The sequence below is a fragment of the Bos mutus genome, chromosome 8 (genome assembly GCF_027580195.1).
Source record: "Bos mutus isolate GX-2022 chromosome 8, NWIPB_WYAK_1.1, whole genome shotgun sequence".
NCBI lineage: Eukaryota > Metazoa > Chordata > Mammalia > Artiodactyla > Bovidae > Bos > Bos mutus.
The window spans coordinates 29700588-29723560 of NC_091624.1; the positions used below are offsets into that span (position 1 = coordinate 29700588).

At 39.3% G+C, this 22973-nt stretch overlaps 1 protein-coding gene across 7 annotated transcripts in view; it reads left to right on the forward strand.

Annotated features, from left to right (window-relative positions):
* The window catches only part of SLC35D2 (solute carrier family 35 member D2), a 64938-nt gene that overhangs the window by 11607 nt on the left and 30358 nt on the right, over positions 1-22973 (forward strand). For all 7 annotated transcript variants that reach the window (XM_070375316.1, XM_070375314.1, XM_070375313.1 and 4 more), the window contains exons 4-7: positions 10154-10221; positions 16006-16077; positions 17480-17548; positions 22853-22955. In XM_070375316.1, the coding sequence (XP_070231417.1) occupies positions 10154-10221; positions 16006-16077; positions 17480-17548; positions 22853-22955 (312 nt within the window). The remainder of the gene's footprint in view (positions 1-10153; positions 10222-16005; positions 16078-17479; positions 17549-22852; positions 22956-22973) is intronic.

The window sequence follows — 22973 nt, forward strand, 5'->3', positions numbered from 1 at the left end:
AATAATTAGACTCTGTGGGCCAGACTATCTCTCTTGCAGCTATTCAGCTCTGTTCTTTGAAAGCAGTTGTAGGTGATGTGTGTAAAAATGAATCGATGTAGTTGTGTTCTAATAAAACTTTATTTGCATAAATAGAAGATGAATTAGATTTATCTCTTGGGCCTTCCCAGTTTGCTGATCTCTGCTTTAAATTTTCATTTTTAGCTTGGGTAGATAAAACCTGTGAGTGGAATAAACAGTAAATACAATTTGATATACATAGTTTGTTTTTTTTCCCCCCATGGTAGAACTACAAACACGAGACCTGCCACTTCTTCCTGGGTATGTGGAATGGAACTAATTTTATTGAACAGTTGCTAGGTGCCAGGCGTGAGGCCAGACATTTAATTCCTAGAACAGTCCCCTGCGACTGGTGGTATTAAATGGATCATGGTGACATTTTTGGATTTAGGGAGGTTAAGTCAGATTGCAGTTCCTTGAAAGTAAAGAGCTCACATGGATTGTTCACTCCATGTCTCTAAGGCCTGGAAAAACATTGGCATCTAGCTCTGGATTATTCATCAGGCTGACTAAACATACTTACAGCATCAATAATCAGGGACATCCACAAACAGAGAAAAACAAACCACTGAAGTGTAGGAAAGGTATTAACCCAGTCATCATAAGAAAAATCAGAATATTGTTGGGCTTGCCTACACTTAGTTTATGATATAGTTTTAAATACTTTAAACAACTGTGAAATATCTAGACATAGGGTAAAAAGACATCATCCATGAATGTGTAGTTGAATGAATAATTACATTGTAATCCTTACCTCAGAGAAGGCAATGGCAACCCACTCCAGTACTCTTGCCTGGAAAATCCCATGGACGGAGGGGACTGGTAGGTTGCAGTCCATGGGGTCGCTAGGAGTCGGACATGACTGAGCGACTTCACTTTCACTTTTCACTTTCATGCATTGGAGAAGGAAATGGCAACCCACTCCAGTGTTCTTGCCTGGAGAATCCCAGGGACGGGGGAGCCTGGTAGGCTGCCGTCTGTGGGGTCACACAGAGTCGGACACGACTGAAGCAACTTAGCAGCAGCAGCAATCCTCACCTAGGTCATCAGATGGGGGTCACAGAATCCTTACCTGTTAGGTTCATCTAGTCAAGGCTATGGTTTTTCCTGTGGTCATGTATGGATGTGAGAGTTGGACTGTGAAGAAGGCTGAGCACTGAAGAATTGATGCTTTTGAACTGTGGTGTTGGAGAAGACTCTTGAGAGTCCCTTGGACTGCAAGGAGATCCAACCAGTCCATTCTGAAGGAGATCAGCCCTGGGATTTCTTTGGAAGGAATGATGCTAAAGCTGAAACTCCAGTACTTTGGCCACCTCATGTGAAGAGTTGATTCATTGGAAAAGACCCTGATGCTGGGAGGGATTGGGGGCAGGAGGAGAAGGGGACGACAGAGGATGACATGGCTGGATGGCATCACTGACTCAATGGACGTGAGTCTGAGTGAACTCTGGGAGTTGGTGATGGACAGGGAGGCCTGGCGTGCTGTGATTCATGGGGTCACAAAGAGTCGGACACGACTGAGCGACTGATCTGATCTTATCTGATTCTGACTTTTGTCGTAATGATTTTCTTGAGTTCTTTGTAAGTTTTCTAAGTTTGTATGTATACTTGAATTTAGTTTTGCCTGTTTTTGGAGGTTATATAAAGGGAATTAAACTATATATTTTTTTGTATTTTGCTTTCACTTTATTATGATGGTAAGATTCATCTACACTGTTGTGTGTAGCTGTATTCTTTTATATTCACTGTATAAATATAATTTATCTGTTTTACTGTTTATGGTAATTGGAGGTGTTTCTGGTTTGGGCACTAGAAAAATAAAAGGTACTGTTCTGAATGTACTGAGAGTTGGATCTTGATGCAGATGTATTAGTCAGATAAGGCTCCCATAACAAAATACCATAGACTAAGTGGCTTAAAAAAAAGGAATTTATTTTCTCACACTTCTGGAGACAGGAAGTCCAAGATGAAGGTGCTGATAGGGTTGGTTTCTGGTGAGAGTTCTCTCTCCTTGGCATATAGACAGCTGCCTTCTCACTGTGACCTCATGTGGCCTTTATGTGGTGCCTATGCACTCCTGGTGTGTCTTCCTCTTCTTATAAGGACACAGGTCTTATTGGATTAGGACCCCACACTTACTAGCTCACTTAACCTCAATTACCTCCTTCCAAGGCTCTATCTTACCTGCAGTCACCTGGGGTCTAGGGCTTCAAGATGTGAGTTTAGAGCAGACACAGTTCAGTCCAAAACAGCACATGTGCATGTCATTTCTTTGGGAGGCTTATGACGAAGTGGAACTGCTGACTCTTGCTGCTGCTGCTAAGTCGTTTTTGGAGCAACTAACTGAGCAACTCTGTGCGACCCCATAGACAGCAGCCCACCAGGCTCCTCCGTCCCTGGGATTCTCCAGGCAAGAACACTGGAGTGGGTTGCCATTGCCTTCTCTGCTGCTGACTCCTAGAGTGAACGTATTGTCAACTAGAAAAGATAATGGCAAACTGTTCTCCCAAGTGGTTGTACCAATTCACATTCCTGACAAAAGTATATGAAAGTCCCTATTGCTCCTCATTCTTGCCAATGCTGGGTGTGTAATGACATCTTCTTGGCTTTTATTTGCATTTCCCTGGTTATTAATGAGGTTGAGTGCCTTTTCGTTTTTTAGTGTCCATTTGGATATCCTCTTCTGTGAAGTACTTGTTAAGACTTGTGCCCATTTTTCTGTTGGGTTTATGTCTTTTTCTTACTGATCTGTGTTGGAGTTTAAAAAATACATTAAAAATATATTAATGATAGTCCTCTTGTTAGTTATTATAGCATTACAAATATATTTTTCCCCTTCTGTGGCATGTCTTTTTATTTTATTGATTATGTATTTATCTTGTATTTCTTTCTCATGGAAAAGAATCTTTCACTATGCAAAGTCTCACTGTCTGATAGAGCAAGTCTTTACCTCCCGAATTCTTGGTTCTTCACATTTTTAGATGAATATTAGAAGCACATTGTCAAGTTTCAGGAAAAATAAGCTTTTTGGATTTTGATTGGGATCGCATTGAGGCTCTAAAGCAATTTGGAGTGAATTGACATCTTTAAAGTGTTGAATCTTACAATCTGTGTACATGGTTACATAAAAGTGAAAGTGTTGGTCACTCAGTTTTGTCCATCTCTTTGTGACCACACAGATTGAAGCCCGCCAGGCTCCTCTGTTCATGGAATTCTCCAGGCAAGAATACTGGACTGGGTTGCCATTCCCTTCTTTAGGGGATCTTCCTGATCCAGGGATCAAACCTAAGTTTCCCGCATTGCAGGCAGATTCTTTACCATCTGAGCCACCAGGAAAACACATACTCCCTTTTAAATTGCCCTCAGTAAAGTTTTATAATTTTCTCTTTATATGTGCGTGTGTTAGTTGCTCAGTCGTGTCTGACTTTGCAACACCATGAACTGTAGCCCTCCAGGCTCCTCTGTCCATGGAATTCTCCAGGCAAGAATACTGGAGTAGGTTGCCATAGAGTTCTAATATTTTTTGTTAGAAGTAGATTTTGTTGTTGTTGTTGCATATATCATTTAAACAGGAAAATTTCCTGGTGTCCAGTGTTAGGACTCTGCAGTTCCATTGCAGATGGCACAGGTTTGATCCTTGGTCAGGGAACTAAGATCCTGCATGCTGCAAGGCATGGGCAAAAAAAGATTATTTGGAAAGTTAGAGGTATGTTGACTTAATATTGTTCACAAACCTTAAATTTCTGAATTGTAGTTTATTCAGCAGGAATTTTTAGGACTTCAAGCCTAGGAGGCAGCATCTCAAGTAATCGTGAGAGAACTACTCTGAGGAGTTGAGGCAGGGAGCTAGGACATATAGGAGTTTTGCAAAAAAGTGAAGGTAGTCTGAACTTCAAACAATTACTGTTAATTAAAGAAAACCAAATATGTTAACTTAAGGTATATAGCAGTTTTCTGTTTACAAGAAGATGCCAAATCTGGGCTTGGAAATCATTCCTTTGATATGCACCTCAGCTATCTGGGCCAGTATCCTGTTTTCATATCCTAAATTTCCTTAAGTCTCATCTGGGAGCAACTGCAGTCTGATGGCTCCTATATGGCAGGTTTTCTTTCCTTCCTGAGTTCCCTTAGGCCTCACCAGCTCACCATAGGCTGTGGCTGCGCAGGTGGTGGCTGCAATAGCTGATGACCTTTGTTTAGTGACATAGCATGAAATAGCCCATTTCTCAGGTACACGTGTTCATCTTTCTTTTGTATATAGTTTTTGTATCTGCAACGTTCTTTCATTTCTTTTACTTGCTTTCCTGTATAGCATAGGACCTACAATTCAGTGTTAGAAATGTAAATACTGGGCATTTTTGTCTGATCTCAAAGGGAAAGCTTTTACTATTTCGCCATTAAGTATGTTGTTTGCTGGAGGTTTATTTGAGATGCCTTTTATCTGTGTTCTAGTTACCTTTTGCTGTTAGGACATAGACCCTACCTCTGGATGGAAAGTGAAAGTGAAAGTGGCTCAGCCGTGTTTGACTCCTGGTGGCTCCATGGACTATACAGTCCGTGGAATTCTCCAGGCCAGAATACTGGAGTGGGTAGCCTTTCCCTTCTCCAAGGGATCTTCCCAACCCAGGGATCGAACCCAAGTCTCCCACATTGCAGGCAGTTTCTTTACCAGCTGAGCCACAAGGGAAGCCCACCTCTGGATGGAAGGGAGTATCAAAGTCACATTTTAAGAGTATGTGAGAATGGAGATACTGTTACAGCCATTATCTCTGATTATGGATTTGTCTATTTCTCTTGGTATTTGTTAGGTTTTTTTGTTTTGTTTTCTGTATTTTGAGACTGTATGATTAGGTGCCTAGGTCTTTTTTTTTTTTTTTTTTTTTTTTTGTCCCACTACACAGCATGTGGGAATCTTAGTTCCCTGATCAGGGATCGAACCCATGCCCCCTGCAGTGGAAGCACAGAGCTCTGACCAGTGGACTGCCAGGGAATTCCCATAGGTGCCTAAAATTTTAAGTTAGTTAAACCTTCCTGGTGCATTAAAGTGTTTAATTGTACGAGGTGGAACTCTTGTTTCAGTTCGTTTAGTGTTTCCCTGGAATCCAGAACAGGCATGCCTAACTCACCAGATTATAATGGTGAATGTATTCTCCCGTCAACAACGCAAGGACTTTCACTCCATTTCCCTTTCCTCTGAACTTATATGCTCTTGCCACTAAGTGATTTAACACTCTAAATCTCGTAATACATTTTAATTTTCTTTTAAGAAAATGTCCATTTATATTTACTGCTTCCTTTGTTTTCCTTTCCTTTGTGGATCTCACACTTGCCGTTTTCCTCCTGACTCAAACTACCTTGTTTAGAATTTTCTGATGGTCTGCTTCAATTCTCTTCATTTTTGTCTGAAAAAGGGAAAAAAAAATTCCTTTATTTTTGAAATATATTCTTGTTTGAATTCTGCTTTCGCAGAGCTTCAGAGATGTAATTCTGCTATCTCTGGCTTCCGTTGTTTCTCTCTGGGTTTCTGTTCTCCCTTTATTTTTGACCTAGGAGTTCCTCACTATCTTCCTAGCCCTTTCATGCCTTATGAAGGTTTTAAATTATTTTACCTAGCGTTTTTAATTGTTTTCAGCAGTGGTATTTTTTTTCCCCCAGTGGTACAGCTCTATTTTATTTAGACGATAGCAGGAGAATCCCTCCTTGAAGCGTGAGGGCATGCCAACCCAAAGACATGAAGAGAAGAGAGTTGGAGGAGCGCGCCAGCGCGAGGGAGAGAGAGAGAGAGAAAGAGCGCACGCACACGGGGGAGAGAGGGAGAGACCTCGCTTTGGCTCCTCCTTTTGTATGTTTTTTCCTGCCCCCCCCCCCCCACCCCCGGGCCTGCCCTATGCAAATTGGGCTAGCCAGGAGTGTTGTTTGTTCTACCTGAGGTCTTCACTCTGGTCCTCGGACCTTCCTTTGACCTTCCTTTATTCTATTTTTGCAGGCTTTTCCCTTCCTCGTCTTTTAGCCACCGCCATTTTGGACTCCTGTTTCCTATTCTAACTACCTAACATTCCCCCCTCAAGAGATGAGAAGTCCAGTTCTTTGAGAATAGGGGCGTCGAGGTCTTTCTGGCTACTTCCTGCTGAATTGGGACAGCGAGGGGTATTGGGCCTCCCCCTCTTGCTAGTCTCAGGCCTCAGAGTCTTCATAGTGGTGTCCATCTAAGAGTGAGTGGTATTTTCCATGGTCGGCTGTAGTTTTGTATCTTTGTTGAACTGGCACTGCATGTTGTAGCTTGTTGACCTGCCACATCCAGTTGCACCCTTGGCTCCAGCCCCATGATGGTTATCTGTGACAGGCAGGCTGGCTGGAGTGGGCCTCTTCAGTCCTTAACTGGAGGTCTTCTGGAATCTGAGGCTGAGCTGCGTGAGCTTTCTGCTGAGTTCGTTTTTCGCTGTCCTGGTCTCCAGCATGATGGGCCTCTTGGCACTTCCCTTGCGCTGGGTTTTCTTCGCTTTCTGCTTCAACCATGGGAGGTTTTGCTGAATTGGGCTCCTGCTGTGCTTGGCCTCTTCCTCGAGTCACGGCACCATAGATGTTAGGCGAGTGTATGCTCCTCGGTTCTGTCTCGTCACAACAAAGGTTCGGAGTGATGGACATTAAAGCCCTCAGCACGTCACAGCTCTCGGGTCTTAGACAAACCATGTTAAAGCTCTTAGACAAATCAGTGTTACAGCTCTATTTTATTTAAAAGATAGCAGGAGAATCCATCCTCGGAGCGTGAGGGCATGCCAACCCAAAGACATGAAGAGAAGAGAGTGGAGGAGCACGCCAGCGCGCTGGAGAGAGAGAGAGAGAGAAAGAGAAAGAGTGCACGCATGTTGGGGAGAGAGAGAGAGAAAGAGCGCACGCACTCGGGGGAGAGAGCTCAGCAGCGGTATTGACACAAATAATTTTGCCCATGGTTACCAGAAACTAGAAGTCAGTACTGCCTTTATTTTGAATTCTATATGGTAGTAGGGGCAACTGATACTCTTCAATACCTAAGAAGCTCTGAAATTGTAATATCACCAGCTATATGACTGAGTCAGTTGTACACTGTTAACCAGAATATTGTTGACCAGAAAAAAACACACAACCTGAAAGTTGAAAATTGTGTTTTATTGTGAAGACAAAACGAGGACTTAAGCCCAGGAGGCAGTCTCTCAGCTGAGATAGCTCTGAGAGAGTGCGCCAAAGAGGTAAGGGAGGAGCCAGCATATGTAAAAATTTTTGCAACAAAGATCAGGTAGTTGGAACTTCAAAAGATTACTGTTAATTAAAACTGTGTAGTCAAGGTTATGGTTTTTCCGGTTGTTACGTATGATGTGAGAGTTGGATGATAAAGAAGGCTGCTGCTAAGTCACTTCAGTCGTGTCCGACTCTGTGTGACCCCATAGACGGCAGCCCACCAGGCTCCCCGGTCCCTGGGATTCTCCAGGCAAGAACACTGGAGTGGGTTGCCATTTCCTTCTCCAATGCATGAAAGTGAAAAGTGAAAGTGAAGTCGCTCAGTTGTGTCCGACTCTTAACGACCCCATGGACTGCGGCCTACCAGGCTCCTCCATCCATGGGATTTTCCAGGCAAGAGTACTGGAGTGGGGCGCCATTGCCTTCTCCGATAAAGAAGGCTGAGTGCCGAAAAATAAATGCTTTCTAATTGTGGTTGTGTTAAGGAGTCCAAGCTCGCTTTACGTGTCACACGGTAGGCCAATAAATCCAAGAAATGAAGCTTTAAGACAAGGAAGAGACTTTATTTGGGGAGCCAGCTGACAGAAGAGAGGCTAGGCCTCAAAATAACTGTCTTGTTGAGGCCTGAATGCCAGGTTCTTTTATGGATCAGAGATGGTGGGGAGGTAAGGAAACAAAGTCAAAAGACCATTTAATTCTTGCAAATATCTCCTGGAGTGCAAGCCTCAGGCAGGGGCATGTGTTAGTTTCACTTCCTTACACCCTTCACAAATCAAATCCCTTACACAGTGGAAGTGACAGATTATACAGTGGAAGTGACAAATAGATTCAAGGATTAGATCTGATAGACAAAGTGCCTGGAGAACTATGGAGGAGACAGGGATCAAGACCATCCTCAAGAAAAAGAAATGCAAAAAGGCAGAATGGTTGTCTGAGGAGGCCTTAGAAATAGCTGAGAAGAGAGAAGCGAAAGGCAAAGGAGAAAAGGAAAGATATAACCATTTGAATGCAGAGTTCCAAAAAACAGTAAGCAGAGATAAGAAAGGCTGCAAAGAAATAGAGGAAAACAATAGAATGGGAAAGACTAGAGATCTCTTTGAGAAAATTAGAGATACCAAGGGAATATTTCATGCAAAGATGAGCATAGTAAAGGACAGAAATGGTATGGACCTAACAGAAGCAGAAGATATTAAGAAGAGGTGGTAACAGTACACAGAAGAACGGTACAAAAAAGATCTTCATGATCCAAATAACCACGGTGGTGTGATCACCCATCTAGAGACAGACATCCTGGAATGCGAAGTCAAGTGGGCCTTACGAAGCATCACTACAAACAAAGATAATGGAGGTGATGGAATTTCAATTGAGCTATTTCAAATCCTACAAGTTGATGCTATGAAAGTGCTGCACTCAATATGCCAGCAAATTTGGAAAACTCAGCAGTGGCCACAGGACTGGAAAAGGTCAGTTTTCATTCCAATCCCAAAGAAAGGCAATGCCAAAGAATACTCAAACTACCGCACAATTGCACTCATCTCACACACTAGCAAAGTAATGCTCAAAATTCTCCAAGCCGGGCTTCATCAGTATGTGAACTGTGAACTTCCAGATGTTCAAGCTGGATTTAGAAAAGGCAGAGGAATCAGAGATCAAATTGCCAACATCCGTTGGATCATTGAAAAAGCAAGAGAGTTCCAGAGAAGCATCTGCTTCTGCTTTATTGACTATGCCAAAGCCTTTGACTGTGTGGATCACAACAAACTGTGGAAAATTCTTAAAGAGATGGGAATAGCAGACCATCTTACCTGCCTCCTGAGAAATCTGTATGCAGGTCAAGAAGCAACAGTTAGAACTGGACATGGTTAGACTGATTCCAGATCCAGAAAGGAGTATGTCAAGGCTGTATATTGTCAGCCTGCTTATTTAACTTATATGAAAAGTACATCAAGTGAAATGCCAGGCTGGATGAAGCACAAGCTGGAATCAAGATTGCTGGGAGAAATATCAACAGCCTAAGATATGCAGATGGTACCACTGTAATGGCAGAAAGTGAAGAGAAACTAAAGAGCCTGTTTATGAAAGTGAAAGAGGAGAGTGAAAAAGTTGGCTTGAAACTCAACATTCAAAAACTTAATGGAACGGCATCTGGTCCCATCACTTCATGGCAAATAGATGGGGAAACAGTGGAAACAGTGACAGCTTAATTTTGGGGGGCTCCAAAAATCACTGCAGATGGTGACTGCAAGCATGAAATTAAAAGATGCTTGCTTCTTAGAAGAACAGGCTACATTGTTTAACCTTGGTAGATATTTACTTATTGTAGGGCTCTAAGACAAAGTAACGCGGCCAGCATACACAGCTTTTTGAAAGCATCACTATTTGACACGTCAGTGAGATGTGAACCTTTGTCTTCGTCCAGAAAAGTGCTTATATGCCTAGATAGCAGAAGTTTGTACACTTTTTCAATGGCTTTCTGAGCCTCATCCATGATCTATATTTATAGAGTTTATAAACTATAAGCACCCATCCTCAACTCACCAACCTAGCTAGGGGTCTCCGCCCAAGAGAGGTGCTTGTTCAGAGCTTTGTTTTCAGGAAACAGTCTACTAATGTGGGCAAGGCCAAAATTTCTGTTTCTATCCACCTTCCCCACCACCACCAGGATTGGGGATATCACTGCATACCTATTTTTTGATCATATGGAGAAACTTGTATGTGTTCTGGATTCTGGAAAATTCAGTCATTGCAAGTAAAGGAACTCTGAATGAATTGCTTTCTGATGCGGAGTGAATGTCACCATCTTTATTGATGAAGGAAAATGTTATTGGAGTTCTAACCAAATATTCTTTCTTTCTTTCTTTTTTTTTTTTTATTGAAGCTGTTTCCTCTGCCTCTCCTCTACGTTGGAAACCACATAAGTGGATTAGCAAGCACAAGTAAATTAAGGTAGAGTGCAGAATAACGGTTGATTGGCGGTTCTTCACTAGTTTTCTTTTAGTGTCACAGAGATAAACTTTGATTTTTTCAAGATATTGCTTGGGCTATATATGGAAGATAATAATATTTCATAATTTTAAGGAAATAAGGTAGTTTTGAGTTTGATAATGCTTTAGAAATGTTAAAAAGCTGATATAGTTTTCTTTATGTCCAAGTCTGAAGATAGAATGTGATATCTGTAGAAATCAAGATAGAGAACGTATGATTTTCCAGGAAGATTCATTTATATGAATGTGGTTCTGTGTAACTTTTGATTCCATCACAGTTTTATAAAAGCAGGAACACTGTCAGTTTTCGGGTAGTTCAAGTTTGGTACAAGGAAAAATTAATGACAGATATTATTTTCAAGTATGTGATACATATTTCTGAAGTTTGCATCTGCATTTATTTTATGGTCCTTTGACTACTTTGTTAATAGTCCCTATAAAAATGAAAATGGAACTGTATGATGAACAAGTCATCCTATAATTTGTAAAATGTGGTGTGAAATATGTAGCCTAATGAGTACACATGTGGGTCACGAACCTTATGAAAAAGATGTGAATAATGAGAAAATCAAGTTTATATAAAGGGTGACAGAAGTGGAGTAAAGTCTGTTCGTATAGGAAGAGTAGAAAAGAGGCAGGTAGGAAGTAAGCCAGAAGGAGAAAGTACATAAAACCTGTTGCCTGTCACTCTTGTTTGGAAAGGGCAGATCGTGGTGGTTGTGAAAAACAAAATGTACAATCCTGTTTCTGATTATACCTTTTAGTTGTTTCTCTCTGGGATCAGGTCAACCAATTTTCCTTAATTTCCAAGTTTGTATTAAAGCTTCCTGTGGCAGGTGCTGTTGCTGTATTGCCGTGTAACCTCTTGGCCTCTCTCTGAGCCCACTTGCAGCGTGGGAGTGCCTTCAGTTACCCTGATAGCTGCCCAGCTCTTGCACTGGGGGTCTGGGTAGATGAGGGATTCTTTTTTTTAGTGATCTTAGAAACATCTTTATTAGAAGTGTTCTTCAATACTTTTCTGCATGCATAGCAGAAGAGGAAGATGAAGGCCTTTAGCAAGTAAGACTGAGGAGAAAGGAAGGAAATTGCTTATGCATGGTGTCATGTGGTATGTTTCTGTCTCCCCTGTTTCCAGTAAACTGGAAGTTGGTTCTAGAGGCTTAATCAAATTTAGATTCAGTTTTTCAGGCAAGATCAGTTTATTAGTGATGTTGGGTTCTTTCTTCTGCATCACCTCACAGGGCACATAATGTTTTATCCCACTTCTAATGATATTTAATTGATCAAAAATTCAGTCTTTAATGATTTTAAGGGGTCAGTCTGGTCCCTTCATTAGAACGTTCCCCATCAATTTTTTACCTAATGAGGTTAGCACACGCTGATGATCACTGTGTAGATCCATTATTTCATTACAAATTGAAAAATGATGATTTTCTAAACTGTATCTCCCCTTCTGCAATTATTATCTAAACTTCCTCAGTGAATACAAATTTTCACTCACCATTTCATACAGGAAAGGCAGGACAAAAGCTTTATTTTTAGGCCTCCAGAGTAATAAACCAGTGTTGTGTCACCGTCAGTAGTGAGCTGCAGATTTTTGTTTGTTTTGTTTTTTACCAGCATTATTAACTCATCAATTGTTATTTACAAGTCCCATATGAGATATGCACTTAGCAAATATTTTCTCTCAGTCTATCGCTTGCCTTTTCATTCTCTTAACACTGTTTCTCAGAGCAGAAGTTTACATTTTAATGACGTTCCACTATCGTTTTTTTCTTTCATGGATTATGCCTTTGATATTTTATCTAAAAACTCATTACTAAACCAAGGTCCTCTAGATTTTCTCCTACATTATCTTCCAGAGGTTTTATGTTTTACATTTAGGTGTATGGTCCATTTTGAAGTTAAGTTTTGTGATAGGTATAAAGCCTGTGTCTAGATTCAGTTGTTTTTTGTTTTTTTTTTAACATGTAGATGTCCGGTTGTTTGAAAACCATTTATTGAAAGGCTAGTCTTTCTCCCTTGAACTGTATTTACTGCTTCGTCAGAGATCAGTTGACTCTATTTGTGTGGGTTTATTTCTGGGCTCTCTATTCTCTTCCATTGAGCTATTTGTTTCATTTACCTAATGTTTTAGTTCATTATACGCATCTTCTTTTGATGCTTAGATTGTATCATCTCAGGTCAGTGGGAGCTCTTTGAGTAGACTCCTATGTTCTAGGGCTCCAGTAGTCTTTGATTACTTCCTTGCTTCCTGGCACATGATGTCCAGGTTTATCAAACTATTTCTGCCATTTCTCCAAGGGTCTCCTAGTTATTTTTGTTGTGAGACTGAGGCCATAGTATGGATGCTGGATATATTTGGAAGGAAGGGCTAACACAGTATCCTGATTAACAACATACAGTGTATGAGAACAAGAAAGACCAAGATGCCTTCATGGTTTTGGGCCTGATTAAGTGCTATCAACTGGGTCCATACCTGGGAGTGGGGTCGCTGAGTCATATGTGTTTAACATTTTGAGGAACTGCCAAACTATTTTCCAAGTGGCTGTACCATTTTACTTTCCCACCAGCAGTGTATGAGGGTTACAATTTTTCTACATTCTTGCCAAATTTGTTATTGTCTATCTTTTTGATTACAGCTGTTGCAGTGGTTGTGAAGTGGTATCTCACTGTGGTTTTGATTTGCATTTCCCTGCTGACTAATGATACTGACCATCTTTTCATGTGCTTATCAGCCATTTATCTGGCTTCTTTGGAGGAATGTCTATTCAAGTCCTTTGCCTATTTTTAATAGGGTTATTTATCTTTTTATTATTGAGTTTTAAGTCTTTATATAGTCTAGATACAGGTGCTTTATTATATACATGATTGCAAAATTTTCTCCTATTCTGTGGATGTCTTTTTACTCTCTTGATGGTATACTTCGAAGCACAAAAGTTTTAAGGTTTTAAAAATTTAGTGAATAATTAAAGTTAAACATACCTAATATAAACATTTTAACCATTTTTAAGTAGACAGTTTATTACATATATTCACAGTCTTGAGCAACCATCACCTCTACCTATTTCCAGAAAGTTTTCATCATCCCCAACAGAAATTCTGTGCCATTAAACAGTAATGCCCCATTCGCCCTCCCCCCAGCCCTGGTAAACTCTGTTTTACTTACTGTCTCTATGAATTTGCCTGTTCTAGATATTTCATACAAATGGAATCATACAGTATTTGTCCTTTTATTATGTCCAGTTTATTTCAGTTAGTGTAATGTTTTTAAGTTTCATCCATGTTGTAGCATGTATCAAAATTTCATTCCTTAGTAAGATTGTATAAGATTCTACTGTTTGGATCTATCATATGTTCTTTATCTATTTATAGATTTTGGTAAAATCTGATATATCTATTTTTTGTTATTGTTGCTGTGCTTTTGGTATTGTGTCTAAGAAAACTTTGCCTGATCCAGGGTCATAAAGATATAATCCTATTCTTTCATCTAAGAGTTTTATAGTTTTCCTATATTTAGGTCTTTGATATATTTTGAGATAATTTTTTATATATAGAGTGAGGTAGGGGTCCAAAATCATTCTTTTGCCTATGAATGTTGAGTTGTTTCAGCGTTATTTATTGAAAGACTATTTCCCCATTGTATGGTCTTGGTACCCTTGTTAAAAATTAATTTAACATTTCTAATTAATTAGAAAGATTTATTTCTTGATTCTCAATCTTAATGCTTTGATTAAATGGTTAACTTTAAACCAGTACTAGATAATACTGAAAATTGTAGCTTTGTAGTAAGTTTTGAAATTGAGCTCACCAACTTTGTTCTTCTTTTTCAAGATTGTTTTGGTTTGTTGGTTTTCTTGCATTTCCACACTGATTTTAGAATTAGTCTGTCCGTTGCTGGATGAAAAGGTGGTTGAAATTTTGATAGGGATTGTGTTGAATCTATAGATTTATTTGAGAAGTATTTCCATTTTAACAACATTAAGTCTCTGATCCATAGCATGGAGTGTCTTTCCATTTAATCTTTCATCCTTTAACAGTATTTGGTAGTTCGTAGTGTATTCCACTTCTTACACTGCTTTTGTTAAGTTACTCCTAAGAATTTTGTTCTTTTTGATGCTATCATAACTGGAGTTGTTAATTTCCTTTTTGGATTGCTCATTTCCTTTTGGGGTTGCTCATTGCTAGTATATAGAAGTGCAGTTGATTTTTGTATATTCTTTTTGTTTCATGCATACTTATTTCATTTGTTCTAATAATTATATGGTGGATTTTTTAGTATTTTCTAGATATGTATCATCTGAAAATAGAGACAACTTTCTTTTCTTTTTTCCCAAACTATATGCTTTTTTTTTTTTTTTGGACTAATTGCCCTATCTAGAAATTCAAGTGCAATATGAAATAGATGTAGTGGTGAGAGCAAACATCCTAGTCTCATTCCTGATCTTAGGGGAAGAACATTCAGCTTTTTACTATTAAGTATCCATATCTGCTTTTATTTTATTATTATTGTTTTTTCTTTTGGGCCACAGTATACAGCTTATGGGATATTAATTCCCCAACTAGGGCTCAAACCCATGTCTTTGGCACTGAGAGTGCAGAGCCCTAACCACTGGACCACCAGGGATTTCCCGTGCTGCTTTTAAAAGGCATCTAAAAGTATTTTTTTGAATTTAATTGAAAATAATGACTTTTTAAAATCTTGCTTTGAAAAAGGCCATTCAAACCAGTCTCATAAGACATCTTTAAGTGGGGACGTAAAGTTCCTGAAAATTCTTTCTGTACTGTTCGCTGGTTGTCGTGGGAAACCCCTCCGCAGGTCTGGTCAGGAGGAGCTGCCCCCTCTCCCTTAAGGTTCTGACTTTCCTTCTTTAGGTCACATCTTCTGAGAGTCACACTGGAAACAGATGGGGGTGGGTTTCTCCAGCCCTGGCAGTGTGGCTGTGCATTGAGCTGTGTCCTGGAATCTCTGGGTTTTGAGTGAAAGCCTCATAAGTATTTTTAAAAGGCAGTGAATATGGCCTTTTACATAAAGTTTTGGGGGTAAATTACCCATAATTTTATCCTCTTGCATACTATTTAAAATATTCACTTTCAGTCTCTTTCTGTACATAGAATGTATCTTATTACAGTTGTAGACTCTATATAGTTTCATTACCTCCTTGATTTATTTAACGTTTGTTTTCTAAGAGTAGTAGAGTTTTATATTATAGGGTTAGTGCATAATGTTCCCTCAAGTGGATTTAACCAGAATTTGTTTGATCATTGCCTTGTCTGATATTTAGATTGTTTCTGATATTTTCCCCAAATACACTACTGCAGCGAACATCTTTGTGCACATGAGTTTTCTCTTTTCTTTGGGTTATTATCTTAGGGTAAGTTTCCTAACAAGAAGTGATTAGATCTGCGGTTAGGACCATTTAATGACTGTCCATACCTAGTCCTAACTTGTTTTGTCAAAGGGTGTATAGGTTCACATTGCATATAATCTTTTAACACAATCTTTGTAGTTTCAACACTTTGTAGTAGTTGGATAGTATGATGTTTTGAATTGCTAATAAGTACAAGTGGCATGAAATTATTAAATTTCCATTTCTTTTTATTATTTTATATGACTTAGTAACATATGTGATAATTAAAGTTGACTCATATTTAATTTAGAAAATTAATGGGCTTAATTGAAAATGTAAAACATTAAAAAAATACTTGGTGTCTGATGTTATTATACTTGATTCTTTTCTGACAGCTTGCCGATGTTCACTGTGCTCAGGAAATTTACCATTCCACTTACTTTACTGCTGGAAACCATCATACTCGGGTGATTTTTGTTTTTCCTCTCTTCCTTTGGTGTCCTCTCCCCACACGCCCACATTATTTTTACCTAGCAAATTCTCAACATCTAGTCATCTTTACAAATAGTTGGTTTGAAGTGCTTGTTGTAATAACTAAAGGGCCAATGGTTTATTCATTTAAAAGCAGACTCCTATGTCCATGATTTCTTAACATGTTGTGAGTGTTTTTTTAAAAAAAGTTATAATTTTACAATTAGACAAATAACATGCATGTGTGGTAGAAAATTCTAAAAAAACCAACCACTGCAAAACAGATGTAGATCTGTTTTCTGAGCTGAATGGAATATACACTGCTCCTGGAATGGCAAGGAGAAGTTGTCCACATGTATAGGATGTGTGCTGTACTATAGTAGGTGTACAGGAGATCAGGGAAATTCATTCTGATGCAGTAATTATGATGTAACATCAGAATAAATTAATTCTTATAATGTTGGCTTAAAAATGTCATGTAAAAGATATTCAGGTTGACTCTAAAATGGATTCTTGGTTTTGCTGTGGAGATTACTTATCAATGAAATTAGGATGATGGTCCGGTGTTCTAAGTTTTACTATTGAATTTTATCTTAATCTTTGGATGCTTGATAAAAATACAAACCAACTAGACCTACCAGCAGGAGCTCTTCCACTTTTTTTTTTAATTGAAGGATAATTGCTTGACAGAATTTTATTTTTTTGCTTTACAAAAAAAATTGCTTTACAAAATTTGCTATTTTCTGTCAAACCTCAACATGAATCAGCCATAGGTATACATATATCCCCGCCCTTTTGAACCTCCCTCCCATCTCCTGCCCCAATGCATTCCTTTAGGTTGATACAGAGCCCCTGTTTGAGTTTCCTGAGCCATACAGCAAATTCCTGTTGGCTATCTGTTTTACATATAGTAATATAAGTCTCCATGTTACTCTTTTCATACATCTCACTCTCACCTCCCCTCTCTCCATGTCCATAAGTGTGTTCTCTATGTCTGTGTCTCCACTGCTGGCCTGTAAATAAATTCTTCAGTACCATTTTTCTAGATTCTGTATATATGCATTAGAACACAATATTTATCTTTCTCTTTCTGACTTACTTCACCTCTTATGCATTGTGTCCCAGCATCTCTCTAGTGAGAACAGAGAAATACATTTGTAATTAGATTAAGACAAATACTTAAGAAATAGAGTAAATTTGGTTTGATTTACTAATCCATTTAATGTGCTTTTAGTGCTCTTTTTACATAAAGCATTGTCCATTAGATTTTATGATAGCTATAAAACTGTTAACAATGTCTATTCTCAGTTTATTTAAAGTATAATTTATATTTTTCCTCTCCTCCTCCTTTTCTTTATCTATCTACCTATCTCTCCACCCACTATTTATTTATTACAGGAAACAGTATTCCTTGAACATCATCGTCAGTGTCTTTGCCATCATTCTTGGTGCTTTCGTAGCAGCTGGGTAAGACTTTGGACTATTTCTGCTCAATAACTCCTTTGTGTCTTTGACAACAGGCCTGGCCCTGTCCTCGTTTTTCATTTTCCATCTGGTTGCAGTTGAATTGAACAGCTAAGAGACAAATCTGTTGATGTTAGTGGAACCTCCATATATTACTGTGAAAGTCAAACTGAGTTCCAAGTTGGCCAGAACATTTCCGAGAAATATGTATAGAGAGCATTACAAGATATTAATACAGCTTTTTTTCATAAAAGGAATGAACTGTGTACTTTTATTACTGAATGTTTGTCTTCAATATAAAAATTTTACCAAGAGTTTTGAGAAGTTCTTAGGCTAAGAATATAACAGATTTATAAAGCCCTTATATGCTGATTTGTTTTATCATCCAGTAATGCCTTAGCGGTCAATATTTCCAAGGGTGGAATACTCTCATTAAATGTATTTGTATGTTTGGGACATGAGCCAATACCAGTGTATGACTGCTATCTTGTTCATTAATAAGCCTGACCAGGAATAAGGACTTCAAGTTTGCATCTGAAAGCAGGCACTCAGACTCCTTTTATAGCACAGTGTTTAAAGTATGTGTGCAGTTACTTTTCTTGGGTTGGAAACTTAACCCTGCTGTCTGTTAGCTCTTTCTTAGCCTCTCTGTACCTGTTTCCTCATTTATGATACATTTAGCCATTTGTATCTGAGGCTTTTGCATCTGTGGATTTAACTAGGTATGGATCAAAAATATGTTTTTTTAATTCTAGAAAATCCCCAAAAGCAAAACTTGAATTTGCTGTGCACTGGTAACTGTTGACATGGTATTTACATTGTATTAAGTATTACAAGTAATCTAGAGATGATTTAAAGTATATGGGATGGTGTACATAGATTAGGGCTTCCCTGGTGGCTCAAATCATAAAAGAATTCACCTGCAATGCAGGGGACCTAGGTTTGATCCCTGGGTCAGGAAGATCCCCTGGAGAAAGGAGTGGCTACCCACTCTAGTATTCTTGCCTGGAGAATTCCATGGACAGAGGAGCCTGGTGGGCTACAGTCCATGGGGTCCCAGAGTCAGACACAACTGAGTGACTAACAACAACAACAACAACAAAAACAGCATAGGTTACATACAAACTTTGCACATCGATTTATATAAGGGACCTGAGCATGCACAGATTTGGGTATCTGCTTGTGGAGGGGTTAGAGGTGTGGGGTCCTGGAACCAATCCCCTGTGGATATGGAGGTACAACCGTAATAGAAGAGAAAAACCTACATGAAGTGAAGGGGAGAAAGAAAAGGTTGGAGAAATTTCAGTTAAACTAGTTTCATTAACTCATTTAGAAGCAAGAGTTCTGGATCATCAATTGCAAATTAATGGTATAGGCTACAGAGCCAGGATGTCTGGAACCTTATTCTAGTCTCCTCACTTACCAGCTGTGTAACTAAGAACAAGCTACTCAGCCTCCCTGTGTCTCAGTTATTTTGACTGTTAAGTGAAGATTAGAATAGCATCCACCTAATACGGTCACTTGTGAGAATTAAATGAGATAATAGTGAGCCAGGATTCACTCTAATTTATGGCTGAGTCCAACAGAAACATGTTGCAGCATTTACTGTATGCCAAGCATCATTCTATGTGCTAAAGAATCTAGCAGTTAATAAAACAGACTAGAATTCTTGCCTTCATGGAGTTTCCATTCTAGTAGATGGTGACAGATATTAGCAATAATAATGATGTTTATTATTGTTATATTGCAAATAGAAGGGGAAAAAAGTGGAAACAGTGACATATTTTCTTTTCTTGGGCTCCAAAATCACTGTGGATTGTTACTGCAGCAATGAAATTGAAAGATGCTTGCTCCTTGGAAGAAAAGCTATGACAAACCTAATAGCTTATGAAAAAGCAGAGACATCACTTTGCCAACAAAGGTCCATATAGTCAAAGCTGACTTTTCCAGTAGTCATGTACCATGTGAGAGTTGGACCATAAAGAAAGCTGAGTGCCAAAAAATTGATGCTTTTGAACTGTGGTGCTGGGGAACACTCTTAAGAGTCCCTTAGACTGCATGGACATCAAACCAGTCAATCCTAAAGGAAATCAACCCTGAATATTCATTGAAAAGACTAATGCTGAAGCTGAAGCTCCAATACTTTGGGCACATGATGCAAAGAGATGACGCATTGGAAAATACCCTGATGTTATTGAAGGCAAAAGGAGAAAGGGATGGCAGAGGATGAGATAGTTAGATAGCATCACCAACTCAATGGACATGAATTTGAACAAACGCTGGGAGAGAGTGAAGGACAAGGAAGCCTTGTGTGCTACAGTCCATGCAGTTGCAAAGAGTCAGACATGACTTAGAAACTGAACAACAAATTATTGTTATAAATGTGTTTAGTCCCTTACCTAGGCCAGGGTTTATTATTTGAATTTTTATCTATAATTTCCTCTTCTCCAATTCTAGCTATGTCTGAGCTGGCCTGTTTGGTTTCAGTGCTGGTCCAGACAATAAGCATCCACAATTAGAGCCTAAGTTTTGGTCATGAAGACTTTTGTTCAAACAGAATAAGATACATAAAGTAGCTAAAAATGGGATTTGTTCTATTGAAAGTGCCTTCCTCCTACAGTGCTCTGAGGTCTCCACTGGGCCTCCTCTCTTTTCTAGGTTTATTGGAGCTCAGTTTGAAAACCACTGACTTAGAGTCATTGAAGACTTTAAAAAAAATTAGTTTATAAAAATGTAAGTCTTTGATGAGGAATGACAGTTCAGGTACTGTGTGTGTGAAGGCACATTTCCAGAAGCAGTCAGTAGGAATTCAGCTCATATTTAATATATGTGGTAACTCTAATGAGCTGAAAGGGTAAATAGTGCTTCCTGAAACATCTGACTTCTACCCAAGAGCCAGCTTGGAGTAGTAATTCTCGACTTTTTCTTTCCTCAGCACCCACAGAATGGATAACCTTCTTATGGGTAATGGGTACAGTCTTAGCTACAGGCCAGCTGTAACCCCACCTTTCTGTGCTGTCACTCAAATTAATTCATCAAATGCAAGTATAGATGAGCCAGTTTGGGCTGCTATAACAAAAAGAGCCCACATCTTGGTTGTTTAACATACCAAATATATTTCCGCCCCATTCCACGTACATACCAACATCAGTTAATGCTGTGGGGGTGCTCTGCCCATTATAGCTACTCAGGGACCCAGGCTGATGGAACCTCTGCCTCAAAGGGGGTTTCCTTTCTCATCAAGAAAGGAAGAAGACATGTGGGGAATTGTACACTGGCTCTCCAAAGTTTTCCCCAGAAGTGACATGTGTTACCAAAGCAAGTTACATGGCCAATAACAGTTGAAATAGAATGTCTGTGAACAGCCCTAAATGACAAGGGTTAACCATGAATCCGCCCCCATCTATAACACAAGTAAATTCTTCTCAAACTTCTGTGCTTTCACTACTGGCCTAAACAGATGATGCTGGGAATTCTTGGTCCCCCTCAAGTAGGAGATGTGAAAACTCCAAGAATTCCCCTAAGGCTCTCTGAGGAAGTAAGTAAAATACTTCCTTTCCATTCCTCTGGAATGTTCAGGTTTTTGCCCATTCAACTCTTGGCCATCCTAAGGATGGCAGATTCTTTTTTTTTTTTGGTTATACAAAATCCTTATTTTATTTGCATTGTTTTACATTTTCCAGATAATTCAGTTTAGACTCTCAGGAGCTTCCATAGAATCTTGTAACATATGCCAGTCCTCTGTAATAAGCCCATCTTCTGTGCAGGTTCTTCTTTACACTGAGCTGAATGGGGTAGGCACGATTTGGAAAACTCTCCTTTGAGAGATTCTATTTTTGTGACTGAACCACAGAATTCTGATTTACAATGATTTAAAATTATAATGTCACAAATATATTTGTAGGTAAGTAATACCAGTGGAAGCTTCAGGCAAAGTCTGGTTTAATCTGCATTCCAATCTTGATGCAGTTTTTGCATATTTCCTTCTTTTGGGGTAGAAATAATCTTATTTTGATACTGAAGGGGATGAGGATATGCCATCCCAAAATGTGCCACTTTGACATAAATGGTATTTTGAGTTGAAGGAATTGAGAATCAACAAGTATGGGAAGAGTTCTCTGCCCTCCCCTTTTCTGCATAAAAGTAGACCATAAATTTCCGTTTGTGAAGGTGTCCCTGGTCCTTAGTCAGAATAGGAAAGCAGTTCTTATCACCAGACACAGAGAGTCAGCATCAAGATGAGTCAGCATAAGCAAACCTTATTAAAATAACCCTTATCTTCCATAAGTTTCCTCCATATATTTCCCAGTGCCTTTTCCACAATTTATTTATTCCTTGAAGCCCACACCCTCTGCTCTGTTTATGTGGTATATAAGCTCCATAGTCTAACCACCTCTTTGAGTTTCATTTTTTTTCTGTGAACTCCTGTGCATGTAAAATATTTAATATGATTTGTATTTTTTTCTCCTGTTACTCTATTGTCAGTTAAATTTGCAGGCCCCCAGATACTGACCCAAAGGTGGTAGAGGAATCCTCCTTGACAATATATAATTCATGTTATTCATACTTATGAATTATGACATGGGTGTGGTGCTGTTTGCAAGGTCAAGTGCAGGTGATGAATCATATCTGGGCTTAGCTGTTGTTTACTCTCCTCCCTTTGCCATATTCCCCTCAAACATGTTTATAGTAGTGTTGTTTATTTAAAATGGAAATTGAAGAGAAGCCTTCAAAGAATGGGAGGAGAGAGGCCTTAGAGGAGTTGCAGAGAAGGACATGGACCCTGCCTTGCCTTTTTGATGGATAGTGAGGGTACTGGTGGTGAAGTGATGTTAGGGGACCAGATGGAAGTGTCAGTTCCTCCTTTGACCTCTTTGGCCTGTCACTGCCCAGCTGTCCCCAGAGGGCTGTACTCTGGGGATGGCCCTGTGTACCACAATAAGAAAAGCCACAGGTGGGTTGAACAAATCATTCCCCTTAGAAAAACAAGGCTCATGCTGATTTATTAGCAAAAGAAGGGCTTCCTAGTCAAAGGAAGATGGTTAATGTCCGTCTGGTTTTAAGCTGTTATGATTAAGATGAAGCTTCCTGGTGGCCTGATTTTGTTCTTGTCTGGAGGCAGGGGAGAAGAATTAGCTATTCACCGCCACACAGGGGGAAAGTATGCCAGAGAAAAGGTAGTTTTGCTAGCACTACAAATGGATTTGATCAGGGAAAGAGAAAACAGAAGGCCTCTGAGGCCAAGCTGTGAGTTTTTCTTTTTTTTGAGTTTCTGATAATCATATTCCTTTTTATTCTCCCTCCCAGTTCTGACCTTGCTTTTAACTTGGAAGGGTATATTTTTGTATTCCTGAATGATATCTTCACGGCAGCGAATGGCGTTTACACCAAACAGAAAATGGACCCAAAGGTACCAGACTTTCGCTTC